Here is a 20211-nt window from a genome sequence, read left to right on the forward strand (position 1 = left end):
AAAGAAAGGGGGCATGGAGAGAGAGAGAGAGAGAAAGAAAGAAAGGGAGGCAGGGAGAAAGAAATAAAAAGTTGGGGGAGAGAATGAGGTCTGGAGGAGAGGAAGCATACAGGAGGCTGAAAGAAAGGAAAAAATATTGGATGCACAATCAGAAGAAGAGACTCATGAAATCACCAGACAACAAAGGTAGGAAAAATTATTTTATTTTCAATTTAGTGATCAAAATGCGTCCGTTTTGAGAATTTATATCTGCTGTCTATATTTTGCAATATGGCTCCCTTTTACTAAACTGCAATATCAGTTTTTAGCGCAGGGAGCCTATGAGTGTCGAGAGCTGCGCGGGGCATTCAGCGCAGCTCCCTGTGCTAAAAAATGCTTTCGCGATTTAGTAAAAAGGGAGGGGGTATATTTGTCTATTTTTGTATGGTTGTTACTGAGGTGACATTGCATAGAGTCATCTGCCTTGACCTCTTTGAAAAACCCCCGGAATATGAATGATAATTAACATTTTCTCTGCCTTTCAGTGTGCTTTGTGTTTTTAAAAAAATTTTATTGTTCACACATACTGATTATGAAAAAGGATAATAAACTTGAGACCACTGTCTTCAGAAAAGAAACAGATCGTAACTCTTTTTTTGCATTTTAATAGCTTCCATCCTATACATTTGAAAAAAAAGTTTACCTATTTCACAATTTCTAAGATATCGTCGCATATGTTCTTCTATTGGAGAATATAAAATTAAGTCTAAAGAACTTATTACAAAATTAGTGAACAAAGGATACCCTTATGGACCGTGAGTACGTAGTTATGGCAACAAAATCAAACATCTACTGCACAAGACACTATAGTCATATGTGTTCTTCAGTACAATGTAGAAACAGACCAATTGTCTAATACCATGTATTAAATGATGTGATCCTCCAATATAACCTTGATCTTCTTTGTATAACCGAAACCAGGCTCTCTGATGGCAAGGAAGCATATTTAGCTTTCGCTTGTCCTCCCGACTTTACTTATCATTTTTTTTTTTTTTTAGTTCAATAAAGTTTTTTTAATTTTCAATCATAGAGTAAACAACAAGTAGTTTATGTATCATTTTAACCACCGTACTGATAGAAGAGGTGGTGGAGTAGCCATAGTTCATCGACAAAATCTAGTATTTGACCATGAATTTTCTTCTCCCCAAAGCCTTCTTGAATTTATCCAATTCAAACTTAAAACTAATGTCATACTTGACTGTTTGTTTCTATACCTTCCACCACCTATTTCCCAAGAAAAGATTCTGTTACTACACTCCACAATATTCGACTTCTGTACTTCCACTGACAATCCCATTATTGGAGATTTTAACATACATCTTGAAGATGCTAAAGACTCATATCTTAGAGATGAAGACACTCTTTAATGACCTCAATTTATTGCCACTAATCTTCTCCCCAACACATAGAGCAGGGCATACATTTGACTCGATTTTAGTACCTTAGCCTGCAGCTCCTAACTTCACTTTGATGTCAAATGTTACAGTGCCCTGGTCAGACCATTCCCTACTTGTTTTTTCCCACCACTGGTCCCCAAAGGCTTCATTTTCTGGTTCCAAACAAATTAGTTTCTGTGGCTTCTAAAAATTAGATGCCGCTACCATCTCCTCCTCTTTTAATTATTGTCATGTTTCCAGTCCTAATGCTACAGTTGATGAGATTCTGGCCCAATGGAATGATTCTATACAAACTTGCCCCACGTCAAACTAAAACTATCTCCAACTGACAACAAAAAACAATCCTGGTACTCGATTGAACTTACCTTGATTAAAAAACAACTTTGCTCCTTGGAGAGGAAGTGGAGACATGACAAATCCCTGACTAACCTTTACCTCTATAAGGAACATGCTGAATATTACAAGTCAAAAATTGTCAAAACAAATCACTATTATTCAAAACACTGACCTCAAACCACCTAAATCAATCTAATTCATTGCACTTACCTTCAGCACAAGAATTGGCAGATTATTTTACAAGCCAAATTCATAAAATTAGAGATACATTTCACCCTTTGATTCATGCAAACTGTATCGCTGCTCCAGCTACTATTTTTCCATCTCCGGATCTATCTTGCTCCAAATGCTCCCATTTCAGGATCCCTTCACTCTTGGAGATCCAATAGATAATAAATAGATGACAAGGTCCAAACCACAATCAACCTAGATATAAACGCAATCAAATACCCCATCCAAACCACCATAAAACTGCTTGGCATGACCATAGACAGACGCGGCACTATGCAACCGCAAATAAATAAAACAATTCAGAAATCATTCGCAATCATGAGAAATCTGAGACAAGTCCGAAAATTCTTTGAAAGAACACAATTCCAACTTATAGTGCAATCCCTAATACTAGGTATATTGGACTACTGCAACATCCTCTTCCTTCCTTGCCCTGCAACGACGATTAGACAACTCCAAACAATCCAAAATACAGCTTTGAGACTCATCTATTCATTGAGAAAACATGATCACATCACGGAAGCCTTCATCAACTCACATTGGCTTCCAATCCAAGAAAGAATCCAATTCAAATTCTACTGCATATTATTTAAAACCCTACACGGAGACAGCCCATCATACTTGAACAATCGCCTCATCCAAGCACCCACTACCAGACACAGAAAAACGCACTCCCCATTCATACCCCCCCCAATCAAGGAAGTCAAAAGAACAAAACTACACGACGGCCTCCTAGCCACTCGAGCCGCAAGACTGGACAACCAGATCTCCAACCTTCTGATGACCACCCCAGACTATAGGACGTTCAGAAAGGAAATAAAAACCATCTTTTCAAGAAATTCCTGAAGCAGCAATAACATCACGACCTCTTAGCAACTCTAAAACTGACATTAGACCTACCCATTACCGCACTAATAATAACAAAAGAACCTCCACTACGACCACCTTTTAATTCTTTTACAAACCACCTCACCCACAACAACACGTTAAATGTTTATAAGATCTACAACTTACCTCTCTAGCTAATCATTGTAACTCTACTTTTTTAATTAACCTTTTGTAATCCGCCTTGAACCGCAAGGTAATGGCGGAATAGAAATCCCTAATGTAATGTAATGTAATAAATACTATGAACTTGAAAGGTTCTAGCATTGAGACTATTCCCCCTTTTATTTTGAAATGTCATTTCTCAATTTTTGTTCCCTACATACTCCATTTTGTATCTACTAGCCTTTCTTAAAGCTCTATCCCAAAAACCTGGAAAGAGGCAATTATCTACCCTTCTACCAAAGACTCCAAAATTAACGTAGCTGAAATATCAAACTATCGCCCCATCTCCAATATCCTTTTCTTGGCAAAAATCACTGAAAAGGTTGTGTTCTCCCAAATCTCTCACTTTGTGGAAAACACCACTGTTCTTCACCCGAACCAAACTGGTTTCTGAAAACACCATTCCACAGAACTCTCACTTATTGGGTTAATTACTAACATCATATACCAATTGGACCATAATAATTCTGTAGTTCTCATCTCTTTGAATCTATCCTCTGCCTTTGATACTATAGATCACCAACTACTACTCAACTGGCTTCAAGAAATTGGTATATCAGATCAGGTGTTTGAATGGTCCATTTCATATTTCAAAGATCGTACGTCTAAAGTTTCATTTAATGGCTCTTCTGCTAATATGTTTCCCAATAGTTTTGGAATTCTACAAGGTTCTATTCTTTCCCCTCTTCTTTTTAACATTTTCCTGGCACCTTTGATCACCCTAGGACAGTCTATCGGCTTTTCTGTCTTCACGTATGCTGATGATATTCAGCTAACCCACACAATTAATTTAAATAATCTCGATGACATCTCTATTATTAATGATAGGTTGGGAAAAAATAACGATTAGCTTAGCTCTAATATGCTATCTCTTAATATAAACAAAGTCTATGGTTTTCCCTATCAAGAACGGTCTAACATTACTTTCTCCTATTGAAATTAAGTCCATTCCAATCCAATCTGTTAGAACTATCAAGCTCCTGGGAATCACACTTGACGAGAAATTTACCTTCCATGACCATATCAGTTCTGTTGTATGTAAATGCTTCTACTGTCTCTGTATGATACGATCACTTGCTGAGTTGTTGGATCAGGCCTCCCTTAACGTTCTTATCCATTCTTTAGTTATTTCCTGTTTGGACTATGACAACGCCCTTTACAAAGTTATCACAAAAAAAGAAACTAGACGTCTGCAAATAATTCAAATACTGCAGTTAAAATTATTTTCAATGCCAAAAAATTCAATCACATTACCCCCCTTCTGATTAGAGTACACTGCCTTCCAATTGAACACCGTATCACCTATAAAATCATGTTGTTGATGTTCAAGACCAGACAAACAGGGCTTCCTAAATTCATCAATAGATTTCTTATATCCCATTCCTTTAACCGTATTCTCCGTTCATCCAATCAAAACTTGCTCGCAATCCTATCACTAAGACATATTAAGTTTATGAGAAATAATATATTTTCAGTTACTGCCCCATAACTCTGGAATTCAGCACCATACTATCTACGAGAGATCACAACGTTAGATAAATTTAAGTCATTTAAAAACTATGCTTTTTAAAGATGCTTTTACATTATAATCGTCCTTTTAAGGGTGTTTAAACTTCTTTCTCTTGCCTTTAGCCTTCTTGACTAGTCCAGTCATTTAGGTTGAGCTCTCTGTTTCTCCATCCTCCCGTTTTTCCCTTTTTTGTTCTTTCCTATCATTATTTGTAGTTCTTCCCCTTCCTCTCATGCCAGTTCATCTTTGGTCAGTCACGTCAGTCTTAATAGTTTGTCTTTAGATGTTTATCCAATGAAATGTCAGTAGTGTTTATTAGTTCCCTGTATTTTGTAACTTTAAATTATGTAATGCCACCTTGATTATGGATAAGGCGGGATAACAAATTTTAATAAACTTGAAATTTGATATTACGGAAACACTGGCACATTGTGACCCTGCTGCTGTTTTTTCAGAACACATGGTTACAAATACCCTATAAGAGAGGCCCTAATTTTAAAGAGATGTTATGTCTGGCCATATTGCAGAAGCCTATAATGGATGTAAGAAGAAACAGTGGTCATGTCCCTTGTGAACACTGCATGACGTGTGATATCTCATTGACATTGAAAGAATTTGTGAACCCTATAGATCAGAGAACTTAACGTGTTAAAACATAACACCAATTGTGATACAGAATTTGTTGTATACTAAGAACATAAGAACATAAGCATTGCCTCTGCCGAGTCAGACCATAGGTCCATCATGCCCAGCAGTCCGCTCCCGCAGCGGCCCCGTAGGTCAATGACCTGTAAGTGATCTATTACTCTAAAGCGTTTTGTACTATACAGTAACCCTCTAATTGTACCCCTCAATCCCCTTTTCCTTCAGGAACTCGTCCAATCCCATTTTGAAACCCCAAATCGTACTCAGCTCTACCACCTCCTCTGGAAGCGCATTCCAGGTGTCCACCACCCTCTGAGTGAAGAAGAACTTCCTAGCATTAGTTCTGAACCTATCCCCCTTCAATTTGTTTGAGTGTCCTCTAGTTTTTGTTGCCCCCGCCAGTCTGAAGAATCTGTCCCTCTCTACCTTCTCTATACCCTTCATGATCTTGTAAGTTTCTATCATATCCCCTCTAAGTCTCTGCTTTTCCAGGGAAAAGAGCCCCAGCTTCTCCAGCCTCTCAGCATATGAAAAGCTTTCCATGCCCTTTATCATTTTTGTTGCTCTTCTCTGGACCCTCTCGAGTATCGCCATATCCTTCTTGAGGTACGGCGACCAGAACTGAATGCAGTACTCCAGATGTGGTCACACCACCGCCTTATACAGTGGGAGGATAACTTCCTTGGTTCTGATACTCTTTTGTTTGTCCTTGCAAAAAGTTTTATATTGGACAAACCAAGAAAATTTAGCATTAGAATCAATGAACATCAGAGTGCTATCAAGCATGGTATCACACAAGCACCCATGGTAGAGTATTACATTCAATTTAGGCATGATTTCAAAGATTTGAGATGTTTCATCATTGATCACATTGTTACAAGTGAACATGGAGAGAATCGTAAGCTTTTGCTTCAGCGGCAGGAACAGTCTTCAAACTGAATTCAGTTCATCCTTATGGTTTAAATTTATCCATTGATTTGATTTACTTTTACTAATATAGGGTTTGTCAATCAGTAAAGCAATTTATGAGTGGTCTCCTATGAATAGACCCGATATAGAAATGAAAGCGGGTCTAACCTGGATTGCCTAATCACAATATTGCAAGTATGAGATTGGCTATAGCTGCTTTTAAATGCTGAGATGCATCCCCAGCAAAATGCAGCTGCAATTCCACATGTAAACCTTGCAAAACCTCCAAGAAGTACTAACAGGAGGTGGTCGTCCCTCAAGATCCAGGTCCCTCCCCCCTGGAATTTATTAATATGCTCTTTTAGTATCATCTAGCCAAGAAATATTTGTCAAATCTACCTACAATGGCGTCTCTGTTGGCATCAGGGATCCCCAGCAGAGGGACCATGCACAGCCAAGAGGCGATTTGCTGATGGTGATTCAGATGATCCAGATGATGTGACCATGCCTTTGAATATTCGGGCACCTCCACCATGATTTGGCTGTAGTCACAGATCTCCAGGATCTGGATCTGGGATATGCTCCAGATCTTGGGGAGGACCCTATAGTGTGGAAGCTATTAAACCTTCCACGTTGATAGGTATTATTTCAGAATCCCTTTAGGAGTTAAAAATGGAGGCTAGTCAGTCCTCGAGAGCACAGTGCTCTTATGAGCAGTATGAAGCCGCAGTCTTCCTCCTTTCCTGACCATCTAGACATTGTGAAAATGTTCACAGATCACTGGGAGGCAGAAGCCTTTAATCAGCGTTTTGTTTCTCCAAAGGTGGATTCCTTGGTGGCTCAGGTCACCAAGTGGACTTCTCTCCCCACTGAGGGCAGTGTAATGTTGAAGGATACACAAGACCGCAGGATTGATTTTGTGCTAAAAAAGGCTTTTTGATTCTGGGGCCTCAGGTTTGAAAGCAGCTGCAGTGGTATCCTTTGTCGCTAGAGCCTGTCACTCCAAGTTCCACCATGATCTAGATACTATAGTGCTTCAGGATCTTTCCTTTTTGGTTTCTGGCATGGACTGTGTGGCTGATGCCCTGTATGACCTATTCAGAGTGATGAGCAAGCTGATCGTATACTCTGTCACTGGTCTGGTGATTCTTCATCTAAGGTGACCCTCTGTAAGTTGCCCTTTAAGGGGCAATTACTGTTTGGTAAGAGTCTGGATGATCTTACGGCTAGTGTGCAGGACCATAAACCTAAGTCCTTGCCAGACAGTAGGCCTTGGTCTTCTAGGGCAGTGCTTCTCAACTTCTTCAAAGGAAGGTTTAGATAGATTCCTAAAAGATAAGGGGATTGAGGGGTACAGATAGAAGTAGAGGTAGGTTATAGGAATAGTCAGGGACCACTTCACAGGTCATAGGCCTGATGGGCCGCCGCGGGAGCGGACCGCTGGGCACGATGGACCTCTGGTCTGACCCAGTGGAGGCAACTTCTTATGTTCTTATGTTCTTAAGCCAAGTATCCCCTAAACCTAACAAATGTGTTTCTTAACAGTGTTTCTCAACTTCTTCAAGCCAAGTATCCCCTAAGCTTAACAAATACCAGACCTCCCCCGCCGCAGACCTGCTCAAGCTCCACCCCTGACTCCACCACCCCATAATGATAGTACTAATTGCAATGCAATTTCTTCCATCCAATTTTCATATAAACACAGTATAATCTTATTAATACATAATGGTAACCACAAAATTTTTTTAAAAAACCACACTGTATGCAGAGAAAATGTTAATTATCATTTATATTTGGGGGGGGTTTCAAAGAAGTCAAGGCAAATGTCTTTAAAATATGCAATGTTACCTCAGTAACAACTATAGAAAAATAGACAAATATAGTGTAAAATATAGACAGCAGATATAAATTCTCAAAACTGACACATTTCGATCGCTAAATTGAAAATAAAATTTTTCCTACATTTGCTGGCTGGTGATTTCATGAGTCTCTGGTTGCTCTTCCTTCTGACTATGCATCCAATATTTCTTTCATTCTACCTCCTGTATGCTTCATCTCCTCCAGACCTCATTCCATTCCCCAACCAACAACTCTTTCTGTCCCTCCCTGAGTCCAACATTTCTTCCTCTCTCCTCTGCCCCCATTGGCAACATGTCTCCTTCTCTCTCTAATTCTCTCCCATGCTGCAAAGGGAGTAGGGAAAGAGAGTGAGAGATCCAGGGTGCATCTCTCCCACTCCCTCTGTTGCCACATCCAATATTTCTCCCTCCTTTCCATCAGTCCAACATATCTTTCTCTTTGCCCCCTGCACGCTTCCTCTCCTCCAGTCCTCATTCCTTCCCCCCAACCAACATCTCTCTCTCTCTCTCTCCCTCCATGAGTTAAACTTTTTACTATCTTCCCTTTTTCCCTTCCTCTACTTGTGACGTTTCTCCTTCCCTCCCCATCCATCTCTCCATGAGTCCAACACTTTGCCTTCTACATTATTCCTATCCTCTGGACCTCATTCCCTTCCCCAATCCAACATCTCTCTCTGTCCCTCCATGAGCCCAACTTTTCTTCCTCTCTCCTCACCCCTATTAGTAGCAAGTCTCTCTCTCTTACTGCCCATCTGTCTTGAGAGATCCTGGCAACTCCCACCCCCTCTACTGTCACATCAAACATTTCTCACTCTCATTTTTTGCTACTGCCCATGAGTGCTGCCTGATTCAGTAAAAAAAAATTTCTTTTCGATTCAATTTTCCTGCCCATTTGGGTGTTTTTTCCAAACATTCTGGTGGGTTTATTTTATAGCCTCGTCACCCACTCCACCCCCTTTGCCCTCTTCTACCCACACTGGCGCTGTGGTGTAAACAAAATGAACAAACAAAAAATACTTTTCCTCTCTCTGTTAAATCCTAGCTCACATTTGCCGTCTGATACGAGCTCTGGCAGGATACACATTTCAAATCTGACACATTGTGATCACAAAACAGAAAATAAAATTATTTTTTTCTACCTTTTGTTGTCTGGTCATTATTCAAATCATGTTGGTCCCAGGCTCTGCAACAAATGTCTTCTGATAACTCACTTGCCAGGGTCTTCTGCCCATTTGTTGTTTTCTTCTTTCTCCGTGCTAACCATCCATCTTCCATCTCTGTTCTCCCCTTTTGATTCCCTTCCCTTCCCCGGAGGTCTGACATCTTTCCTTTTTTTCATCTCCATCCCTGCAGCTGCAGTGATGGTTCCCACCATACCCAGATCCAACATCTCGCCTTCTCTCAAGTACCCTTTCATCCAGCATCTCTCCCTCCTTCCCCACCAGCTTTCTCTTCCCTACTACCTTCCTATCCAGTATCTAAATCCCCCCTCTATACCATCCCTTGTGTACAACCTTCCCTCCCTAAATCTCATTGTCCACCATCTTTCTCCCTCTCCTCTGTTTTTAGATCCATTATTTCTTCCCTCCCCCATTTCCCCTCTTCATGATCTCCCCCAAGGTCATCTCTCCCTCTCCCCCAAGTACATCTTCCCTCTCCATCATCTCCCCCAAGTCCATCTCCCCCATCCACCATCCATCTTCCTTCCTCCACCAAGTTCATCTCTCCTATCTTCTCCCCCAAGTCCATCTCTCCCTCTTCAATCCACCTGCTCCTCAAAGTCCATCTCCCCTCTCCCCCATCTACCTTTATTTTGATTTTAAAACTTGTTGCCGATGGTGATAATGATTCAGTGATCCACAGAGTTCTCCTGCCGCCACTCCTTGTGTCTTCTCTCCACTGTGGCCCGCCCTCAGTGAAAACTTCCTGTTTCCGCTTGGATGGCCGAATGGAGAGAAGATGCCTGGACTAGCGGCAGGGTAGTGAATCGCATTCGCTACCATCGCTTTTGCCTGGAATTAAAAGGTAGATGTGGGGAAGAGAGGAGAAATGTTTCCAGGGAGGAGAGAGCCAGCCAACCAATATAAAAATTACAGTGCTGCCGCCAATCTGCACAGAGAGGTCCGCACAGTGCTCCCTTTGCCGAAGTCCTTTCTTCTGATGTAACTTCTGGTTTCGCAAAACAGAAAGTTACATTAGATGGAAGGACTCCGGTGGCAGAGGGAAAGCCCGAGCAGGTCCTAGCAAGGGGGCTGACTTGAATCAGTGAGTTCGGTATTAAAAAAAAAAAAAAATCGATTCAAATCGGGAAACACTACTGCCCACCAGCCCCATGCCCATTTCTCCTTCTATCACCCCTCTCCAGCACAATGCCACCTCTCTCTCTCCATCACTATGTCCAACATTCCTCTCCCTTCCCTGCCATGTGGCTGCGGCTCTCCATGCCCCACCCCTTTAATCCCACGATTCCCTCCCCAGGCCTGATGGTCCCACGGAGGATCTTCGTGGCAGGAGTACAGCTCTCTCGCTCCTGCCTCCTCAAATGGCTGCCATAACCTCTTGCAGCAGCTCACGGTAATAAAGGAAATGCCAGCAACCGTGAAAGGTCACGGCATCCATTCTAGAAGGCAGTCGTGAGCAGGCAAAAGCAAGAAGGCCACACTCCTTCCATGAAGACCCTGCTGGACCACAAGGTACCTTGGTAGGCCTGAGAGGTTGGGGGGGCGATCGTAGGGTTGGGAGGGAGATTAAAGCGTCAGGGCCTGGAGAGGGGAGAGAACCTTGGCTATGTGTTGAGGGGATGGGGAATAAAGAGAGGTGCAGAAACCTCCAAGGGGTTGGAGGGAAGAAAGAGGGGAGAAAAGATAAACCTTGGGGAGGGAAGAGAGAGTAAATGAGAACCCTGGATTATCTCGAACTCCCTTCTCTACCCATTGTGGCACTTTCTAAACCTTGGGTCAGATTTTTTGGATAAATTGTCATTTTGCTTTAAAAAGGTTGCCGACCCCTGGTATAGTAGGTGGGCAGATTGGATAGGCCGTCTTCTCAGCCTTCATTTTTCTGTGTTTCTGTGTAAGAATTGTTGAGGAATGCCACACTGTAAGATACATAATTGAGATCTCAACCTACTTTATTCAAATGTATGTTCTCCTAAAAATAGAATCTAGGAATTTATTTATTTATTCAATATTCTATTCTGTTCTTCCAGGGGAGCTCAAAACAATTTACATGAATTTATTCAGGTACTCAAGCATTTTTCCCTGTCTGTCCCGGCGGGCTCACAAATGCATGATTACTGCATCTTTTTGGTAAAGCAGTAGTAAAATATGAGCATGAAAGAGAGAGAGAAATGGATTTTAGTGAAAGAACAAGGAAATGAAAAAAGCAAAGATTACATAAAATCTATGAGTATGTAGGCAGACATAAATAACAACGTAAATTTTATATTACATTACTGACTTCTATTCCACCTGTACCTTGCAGTTCTAAGCGGATTACATCAGAAGATAGCTGGACATTTCCAGGAACAAAAGTTACAATTAAGAGAACTGGACATTTCCAGGAAAAAGTTACAATTAAGGAGCTGGATACATTGTACAATTAAGGAGCTGGTTCATAATAATGTTTTGAGAAGAGGGTACCAGATAGGTGGAGAGAATAGGAAAAGTGTCGGATGATGCTGGAAGAATACGAGGATGTTAAAGAGTAGGAACTGTCACATTGTTGAGTCTTTGGAGGATAATACAGGTAGAGGGTGGGAGGGGGGAGATTGCAAGAGGGGAGGAGAAGGGGGTTAAGCTAGCAGGATAAATTTTTTGAATAGCAGGGTTTTGATTTCTTTACGGAACGTTTTGTAGTCAGTTGTTGCTATGAGCAGGTTGGAGATGTAGGGGTCCAGTTTTGCTGCCTGTGTTGCTAGTAGGTGGTCGTACATCTTTTTGCGCTGAGTTCCGTTGAAAGGGGGGAAGGTGAATGGAGATTGGGTTCTTCTTTGCCTGGATGAGAGGTTCCAATTTAGGTGGTTATTTAGGTGGGTGGGTGCAGTTCCGTTTACTGCTTTGTATAGTAGGCAGTATAGTTTGAATTGAATGCGGGCTTGTATAGGTAGCCAGTGTGAATCTAGGAAGGCATTGGTGATGTGATCAAATTTTCCAAGTGAGTAGATCAGTCTGAGGGCTGTGTTCTGTACAGTCTGTAGTTGTTGTATTAAATATGTGGGGCATGGTAGGTAGAGGATATTGCAGTAGTCCACTAGACTCAGGACTAGGGCTTGGACTATGAGTCTGTATTTATCTTTGTCGAAAAACTTTCTTATTTTTCGTAAGTTGCGCATGGTAAAGAATGCTTTTTGTGTTGTTTTATTGCTTTGGACCTGCAAGGTGTAGCATCTGTCTAGTGTAACTCCGAGGAGTTTAAGAATGGGCTGTATGGGGTATTTGGTGGCTTTTATTTCTAACTCGGTTATAGATGGGGTTTTGTCCTTTTCAAGCAATAGAAATTTTGTTTTGTCCGGGTTGAGCTTCAGTTTGTGGTCTAGCATCCAATTTTCCACTGCTTCTAGTGTTCTTTTCAGGTTGTCTATTGGAATGGAATCTTGTGAGTCGAAGGGGAGGAGTATGGTTATGTCATCTGCGTAGCTGAATGAAGTTACTTCTAGGTTGTCTAGAATAGTACCAAGGGAGGAGATGAATAGGTTGAAGAGTATGGGCGACAGAGGTGACCCTTGAGGTACTCCACAGGGGTTAGACCAGGAATCCGATATAAGATCTTTTGTTTTTACTCTGTATGTTCTTGTCAGCATCTTAATAAGTTTCAAAATTGAATCAGACCAAAGGACCATTTTGCCCAGCATCCTGTTTTACATTTTTGGTTTCCTTTTAGAAAGAGTCTAATAGAACCCTAGCATTAGTAATTATTTGTCTAACAACTAATCAGAACTTTCATAGAATAAATGATAGTCAACAGACACCATCGGCCTCTTTTACAAAGCCGCGCTAATAGCCCCAAAGCCCATAGAGATTTATAGGGCTTCGGGGCCGTTGCCGCGCAGCTTTGTAAAAGAGGCTGCCTGTGTGCCTTCTCTCTTTTATGCTTGAATCTTTCCAGGGTGTGGTGCCAGAGTTTAAGAACTTTTTTGTACATAAGAGTCGCCATACTGGGACAGACTGAAGGTCCATCAAGGCCAGAATTCTGTTCTTAACATTGGTCAACTCGGGTCAAAAGAATCTGGCAAAATCCCAAAGAATAAAACAGATTTTATGCTGTTTGTGTTAGGAATAAGTAGTGGATTTTCTCAAGTCCAACTTAATAATGGCTTATGGACTTTTGTTTTAGAAAATTTTCCAAACCTTTTTTAAACCCTGCAAAGTTAACTGCTTTCACTACATTCTCTAGCAATTAATTTGAGTTGAATTACACATTGAGTGAAGAAATATTTTCTCTGGTTTGTTTTAAATTTACCACTTAGTAGTTTCATTACATGCCCCTAATATTTCTGGAAAGAATAAACAAGCAATTTACATCTATCCATTACTCTCCATTCAGTATTTTATAGACCCCCCTGAGCCGTCTCTTCTCCAAACTGAAGAGCCCTAATTGCTTTAGCCTCTCCCTCATAGGAAAGTCATCCCATTCCTTTTATCATTTTTGTTGCCCTGCTAGGATTGGCTGGAAACAGCCTGTTTACCAGCAATTCCTCTGCTTGCTGGCTGCTGCTACAGCTTCGGGTGAGGAAGGAGGGGGTTTTGTCAGGACGCTCTGCTGCTTTGAGAACGGGGCTAGGGGCTTGTCAGGATGCTCTGCTGCTTCAGTAATGGAGGGAGGGAGTTGTCAGGACCAGCACTACTGCTTCTGGAACAGAGGGAGTGAGGGTTGTCAGAACCAGCTCTACTGTTTTGGGAGTGGAGGGAGGGAGGAAGGGGAGGGGATTGTCAGGACCTGCTGCTTTGGGAGGAAGGGGGGGTTGTCAGGACCTGCTGCTTCTGGAACCGAGGGAGAAGGGGGTTGCCTAATGCTTCGGGAACTGAGGGAGGGAGGAGATTTGTAGCTGCTGTGATGTTTTGGGAGCTGAAGGGAGGGAGGGAAGGGGATTTGTGGCTGCTGCTGATGCTTCTGGGGCTGGAGGGAGGAGGGATGTTGTGTCAGGAGCACCATTTAGACGTTGTCTGAGCGGAAGACATGTTTTTTTTGCCAGTTGGTTGAGCGTACTGATTAGCTGAGATTCTACTGTATCTCTCTTCCCCTTCCCCCTTGCAGAATTTTATCTCTTCCTCCCTTCCACTGCCATATTTAACATTTCTGTTTGTTTCCCACTGTCCACCATTTCTGCCCCCCTTTGCCTTGTGCCCTCAGTCATATCTCTCTGTCCCTTCCTCCCCTTCATCATCGTGTGCAACACTTTTTCCTCTCTTCCCATGTAGTATCCCTCCCTACACCCCTGTGTCCACCATTTCTCCCTCTCCCTTCTCCATTCATCTCTCTCTCCCTTCCATGCTATATGCAGGATTTCTCTCTTTCTCAATCCTCTCCACTTATTTGTTGCATCTCTCCCTTTGTCTCCTCCACCTCATGTCCAACACTTCTTTCTTTCTCCCCTCTCCCCTGTGTGCATATTTCCTTCCTTCCCTAGTCCACTGACAACTCTTGTCACATCTCTCCCTTTTTCTCTTCCATCCCATGTCCAAAATTCTTCATTTCTGATTCTTCCCCCCCTCCATATGCAGCATGTTTCCTTCCTCCCCCACCCCACTGACAACTCTTGCTGCATCTCTCCTTTCCTCTTCTCTACCCTATGCCCAACACTTTTTCATCTCTCCCCTATATATCCAACACTTCTTCCTTTCTCCCCTTTTCCCCCATGTGCAGCATCTTTCCTTCCTTCCGTCCCCCACTAACAACTCTTCCTCCTTAAGGCGTTGCTTCAATGGATCGTGGCTACAATTCCTGCAAGCAGCATGTGGGAATTGTTACCACAATTCCCTTGAAGAAACATCTTAGGGAGGTATGCTACTAAGAAAAAAAGTTCTCTGCCAAAAAGGTAAATTTTACACAGCTGTGCAGTTCTGTGGAAATTCTGCATTGTACAGTCATGCAGATTTCCGCTAGGAGTAAGAATTTAAGGTGCAGCTGCACCATAAAGTGATATAAAGACATTATAACATTCATGAAGTGATACAAATACATTATAACATTCTCATCTTTGCTTTACTATAGTGACTGAATTTTTTTTTTAACAGTAAATTTTCAAAAATCTTCACTAGTTTCCTCTTTTAAAATGGAATGTTATCATTCATTGTATAGTGTTTTTCAATAGGGAGAAAGGGTGGATACTGTAAAGTAAAAATGTATATATTTCTGTGCAGAGACCAGGCTTGCTATGATATAATTCCACTATACAACAGCATGAAGAAGAAAGTTTTGTCTGATTCTGAGGAGGAGGTAAGATACTATGAATAATATATTTTCCTATTATTACATAATTTTATAATAGAATTATATATGTTTTATCTGTACTGTTATTTTTATGTTTAAACACTTGTCTAAATAAAGAAGAAATGTCTAACTTAAAGCCAAGAGTCAAAGCAAGTGAGCAGGGGTCCTTTTAGACCATTAATTTTCAGAGAGTTGTGTCTAGATCTTCTTAGAATTTTTTTTAATCTGGCAGTGCCATATGCTTTTATTCACAAACACCTGTCTCCCTGTTCTATCACTTCCCCAATAGTGGTAGTTTGTGTGCCAGAGCTTTCTAGAAACATGAAAACTTGGGCCCTGATTTCAGCCAATAGTTGTCTTCCTTAAGCATAAACCATGAAAGCTCAGAACTAATATGACATTGGAAGCATGAAAGAAAAAATGACCAACACATACACACAGAGCAAAGTTAGATAGAGTGTAAAAGGGCTTGCCATACAAAAATTTGTTCTTTCACTCATAGGCAGTTAATTATTTTCTCCCTTTTTATGAGAATTCAGCACTTAGCTAGAAATTTCTACTTGTGTAGTTGATTCATCCTATATATCAACTAGAAAATTTACGTATGAGGAGAGACTGGAAGCCCTGAATATGGATACCCTAGAGAAAAGGAGAGACAGGGGAGATATGATTCAGACGTTCAAATACTTGAAGGGTATTAACGTAGAACAAAATCTTTTCCAGAGAAAGGAAAATGGTAAAACCAGAGGACATAATTTGAGGTTGAGGGGTGGTAGATTCAGGGGCAATGTTAGGAAATTCTACTTTACGGAGAGGGTAGTGGATGCCTGGAATGCGCTCCTGAGAGAGGTGGTGGAGAGTAAAACTGTGACTGAGTTCAAAGAAGCGTGGGATGAACACCGAGGATTTAGAACCAGAAAATAATATTAAATATTGAACTAAGGCCAGTACTGGGCAGACTTGCACGGTCTGTGTCTGTATATGGCCGTTTGGTGGAGGATGGGCTGGGGAGAGCTTCAATGGCTGGGAGGGTGTAGATGGAGTAAGTCTTAACAGAGATTACGGCAGTTGGAACCCAAGCACAGTACTGGGTAAAGCTTTGGATTCTTGCCCAGAAATAGCTAAGAAGAAAAAATTTAAATTGAATCAGGTTGGGCAGACTGGATGGACCATTCGTGTCTTTATCTGCCGTCATCTACTATGTTACTATGAAAAACAAGTTGCTTATTCTAATCTAATCTGGGATTTATGAGTCGCACTATACCTAAGTAGGTTCAAAGTGATTTATAGTGCACTTTAAAGAGATACAATTTAGTACAGTATAAGGATGCTACAGGAGTTACATTACAACAGTTAGTGAGATAGTACAATCCAAGAAGAGAAAAGTAGGACTGTTTAAAGAATGATGCTGCAAGGTGGAAGGTGTAGTCCAAAGTCATGTGGATGACGGTGTGCACAGTGTCATAGAGGTTGCAAGATGCTTCAGATAGGTATTCTCTGTAGACAACAGATTAATCAGCCAAAGATTCCCTCTTGCCTCCCCTTTTGCAATCAGCTTTTTTAAGGTATATACTGTAGGATTTTAGGTGTCTGCGTGGGAAACCCTGTGCATACCCAGAAAAGCCACGTATGCTTTTCTAAGTTTGTGAAAAATATGGTGCTGTCAGATGGCATTCTTTACTGGGGTGGCTGATTATTCTGCTGCCTATGAAATTTAAGCAACTTTGTTTTATATGTTTAATTTATTTAATGCGTAGCATGATACCCTCCTTCCCCACAGAGTTCATTTTTTTTGTAGGTGGAAGCCACTAGTTGTCTCATTTTTTTTATGTCAGACTTTTCGCTCAAGATTCGCCTATATCATTTAGGGATTTAAGAGTTCTGATTTCATAATTGCATTCCTTAAGAAAAGCAAGATTACAAATTTGTGTGTGTGTGTTGGAGTGAGCCCAGAACTGGATGAACCCCACTGGACAATTCTAAAACCAATTGGCAAGCCTATGTGTAATAGGGGTTCAGATTCATCAAGTATCAGTGAAAACTTTTGTGTGTTGTCATCTAATTACTGGTTTTTTCCTCCTACAAACTAATTGAGGGCAAAGTTTACTAAAAGTTTACTTCTGTTTTGTATCTGAGGATGGGGAAGGGAATGGGAACTTGTAATACCGCCTCTTTGTAGCTTTGGCATTCAAAGTGGTGGGCACTGGAGGATTGAGTGACTTGCACAGGGTCACAAGGAGCAGAACTGGGATTTGACCTCACAACCTCTGAGTGCGCTGGCACGGAAAAGAGCAAGGGAAGAAGAAAATGGCAAGGCCGAGGTCTCGACATTGCTAGAACCACTGAAGGAGGGGGTCACGTGATGGCAGCGCTGTGAGCAGACGTCTTGGGCTCGGGCTCCGCTTCCCCTCCGCCTACAACCCCGATAATCTTTGCTTGTCAGCTATCTCTCCTTTTCGGACGGAGCTACTATCCCTAGCAGAATCCTTGTTCTCTTTGAGGGGGATTTTCCGGAGCTCCTCGTGTCTGGGATAGGCAGTTATGCCTCTTAAAACGCCGAGGCCTGGTAAAGAGAAGCCTGTCCCGACTCCCATCATGGCGGCGTCCAATGCGGCGCCATGCAGCACGCCTCAGCATGAGGACGATATGCAGGTGTCTGTCCGCCATTTATCCACACTGCTCGACGAGAAGCTGTCCAAGCTCCATGCTGTCCTGGAAGAGGTGAAGGACAGTATAGCCGGCCATGCAGCGCGACTCGACCAGGCTGAGGAGCGGATTTCGGCCCAGGAAGACCGGGCCGAGACGGCGGAGCAGCGTATTGCCCTGCTGGAGACCAAGGTAAAAACCTTGGCGGATCGAGCAGAGGACGCTGAAAATCGTGGACGCCGGAAGAATCTCCGTCTGATCGGGTTACCGGAGACGGTTAAAGACGCTGAATTGGGACAGCTGCTAGAGACCTGGTTACCGCGAACCCTGGGCTTAGAGGCCACGTTGGGCCAGGTGCAGGTGGAAAGAGCCCATCGCATCGGAGCACCGCGGGCGGACGGCGCACGACCCAGGCCGGTGATAGCCCGCTTTCTTAATTATGCTACTAAGGCAAAAATCCTGGATGCCTATCGCAAGATCCGCACGTTGGATTACCAGGGCTCAAGGCTTCTGCTATTCCAGGATTTCTCTGCCCAGCTGTCTGAACGTCGACGAGCCCTTACTCCATACTGCACTCAATTGCATTCGAGGGGGATCAGATTTGCACTTCAATATCCTGCCAAAGTTCGCATCCAGCATAACAACGGGACGGTTACCTTGGATACCCCTGCAGATCTTCAATCCTTTCTGGCTAAGTTACCGGTGCCCTGACTGGGGACCTTCATACACGCCGTGGATCTTGTGCCTGAACTGGACCTGATTATCTTGGCATCAGCTTTCCTGGTGCCATCTAGTTCTGGTTTTGGGCAGTTTTATTTTTTATTTTCTGTTCTCTGACTGGGGACAGTCCGGCCTGATGTCACATTCAGTCTTTGTATCTGGGGGGATCCCGTTGTTAGATATGGCTATGGGGTTTGTTTGTTTTCTACCATGATCCCCCCCAGCTATCGTTCTGGCGCTGGACCCCTTTTTTTGTATGCTGACAAGCTTGGACACCTTGCTCCTGATTTCTGTGGACGGGGGGGAGGGGGGGCTGGGGAACTGTATGTACTATTTTGGTTACTTAGGGTGGTCAGTGGGCTGTTTTGCTGAGGTATTTTTGGGAGGGGGTGGGGATTAAGGTTGGGTGGGGGGAAGTGCGAAGGGGAGGGTATGCGTGGGACTGGGTGTATGTTGGTGTGCATGAGGGTTGTATGTTGGCTAGCTTGGGAGTGTGGGGTTTGGTTTCCTTTCTGGAACCGCCTTGCCCTTTTCTTTTTTTTTTTTTTTTTTTTTTTTTTGGAATACCTGAAGGATATGATTCTTTATTGGTTTGTGGGGGAGGGACCTGGCTGGGGGGTCCGTCCCCATTTTTTCTGGGGTGGTTGTGCATTCTTTCTCTCCCCGTTGTGGGCTTATAGAGGATGGTTCAATTGAAGCTTTCCACCCTTAATGTGGATGGGCTTCACTCCCCTATCAAAAGAAAGAAGGTATTGACATGGATGCGCAAGGCGCGCGTAGATATAGCTTTTCTGCAGGAGACGCACCTCAATACAGTAGAACATGAGAAATTAAGACGGGAATGGGTGGGGGAGGTCTATTATTCTTCCTACAGTAGCCGCCATCGAGGGGTTGCTATCTTGATCCACAGGCAGCTGCCCTTTCATTTGCATAAGGTTGTCCAGGACGGGGAGGGTAGATTTGTGCTGGTGCTGGGGGAGTTATGGGGACATAAATTGGCGCTTTGTAATATCTACGCACCCAATATTTACTCTCATCGTTTTTTCTCAGGGTTGATGGCACGGCTGACACAGTACCCGGGCTACCAAATTGTGCTAGGAGGGGACTTTAATATCACTGCTGATCCCACCTTGGATAGTGCTCCGCCAAAGACTTTTCCACGGGGCCATGGTGGTAAAGGGGTGAATTTTCTCACTCATCAACTCGGGCTGGTGGATATCTGGCGGGTGTTACACCCTACAGAACACAGCTACACTTTTTTTTCTAACCCCCATAATCTTTATACTCGGTTAGACTACTTTCTGCTGTCCTCCTCCCTACTCACGGTGGTCGCCGGTGTTGACATTGTAGACGCACCCTTATCGGATCACTCCCCGGTATTGCTCTCTCTTCAGATTACGGCGGATCCCAAGGAGCACATCTGGCGATTTCCCTGTCA

At 42.7% G+C, this 20211-nt stretch overlaps 1 protein-coding gene across 3 annotated transcripts in view; it reads left to right on the forward strand.

Annotated features, from left to right (window-relative positions):
- PHIP (pleckstrin homology domain interacting protein) overlaps positions 1-20211 on the forward strand; it is a 603903-nt gene that overhangs the window by 502978 nt on the left and 80714 nt on the right. For all 3 annotated transcript variants that reach the window (XM_033937022.1, XM_033937020.1, XM_033937021.1), the window contains exon 32: positions 15338-15413. In XM_033937022.1, coding sequence (XP_033792913.1) covers positions 15338-15413 — 76 coding nt within the window. The remainder of the gene's footprint in view (positions 1-15337; positions 15414-20211) is intronic.

Source organism: Geotrypetes seraphini, chromosome 3 (assembly GCF_902459505.1).
Source record: "Geotrypetes seraphini chromosome 3, aGeoSer1.1, whole genome shotgun sequence".
In the NCBI taxonomy this organism is placed as follows: Eukaryota; Metazoa; Chordata; class Amphibia; order Gymnophiona; family Dermophiidae; genus Geotrypetes; species Geotrypetes seraphini.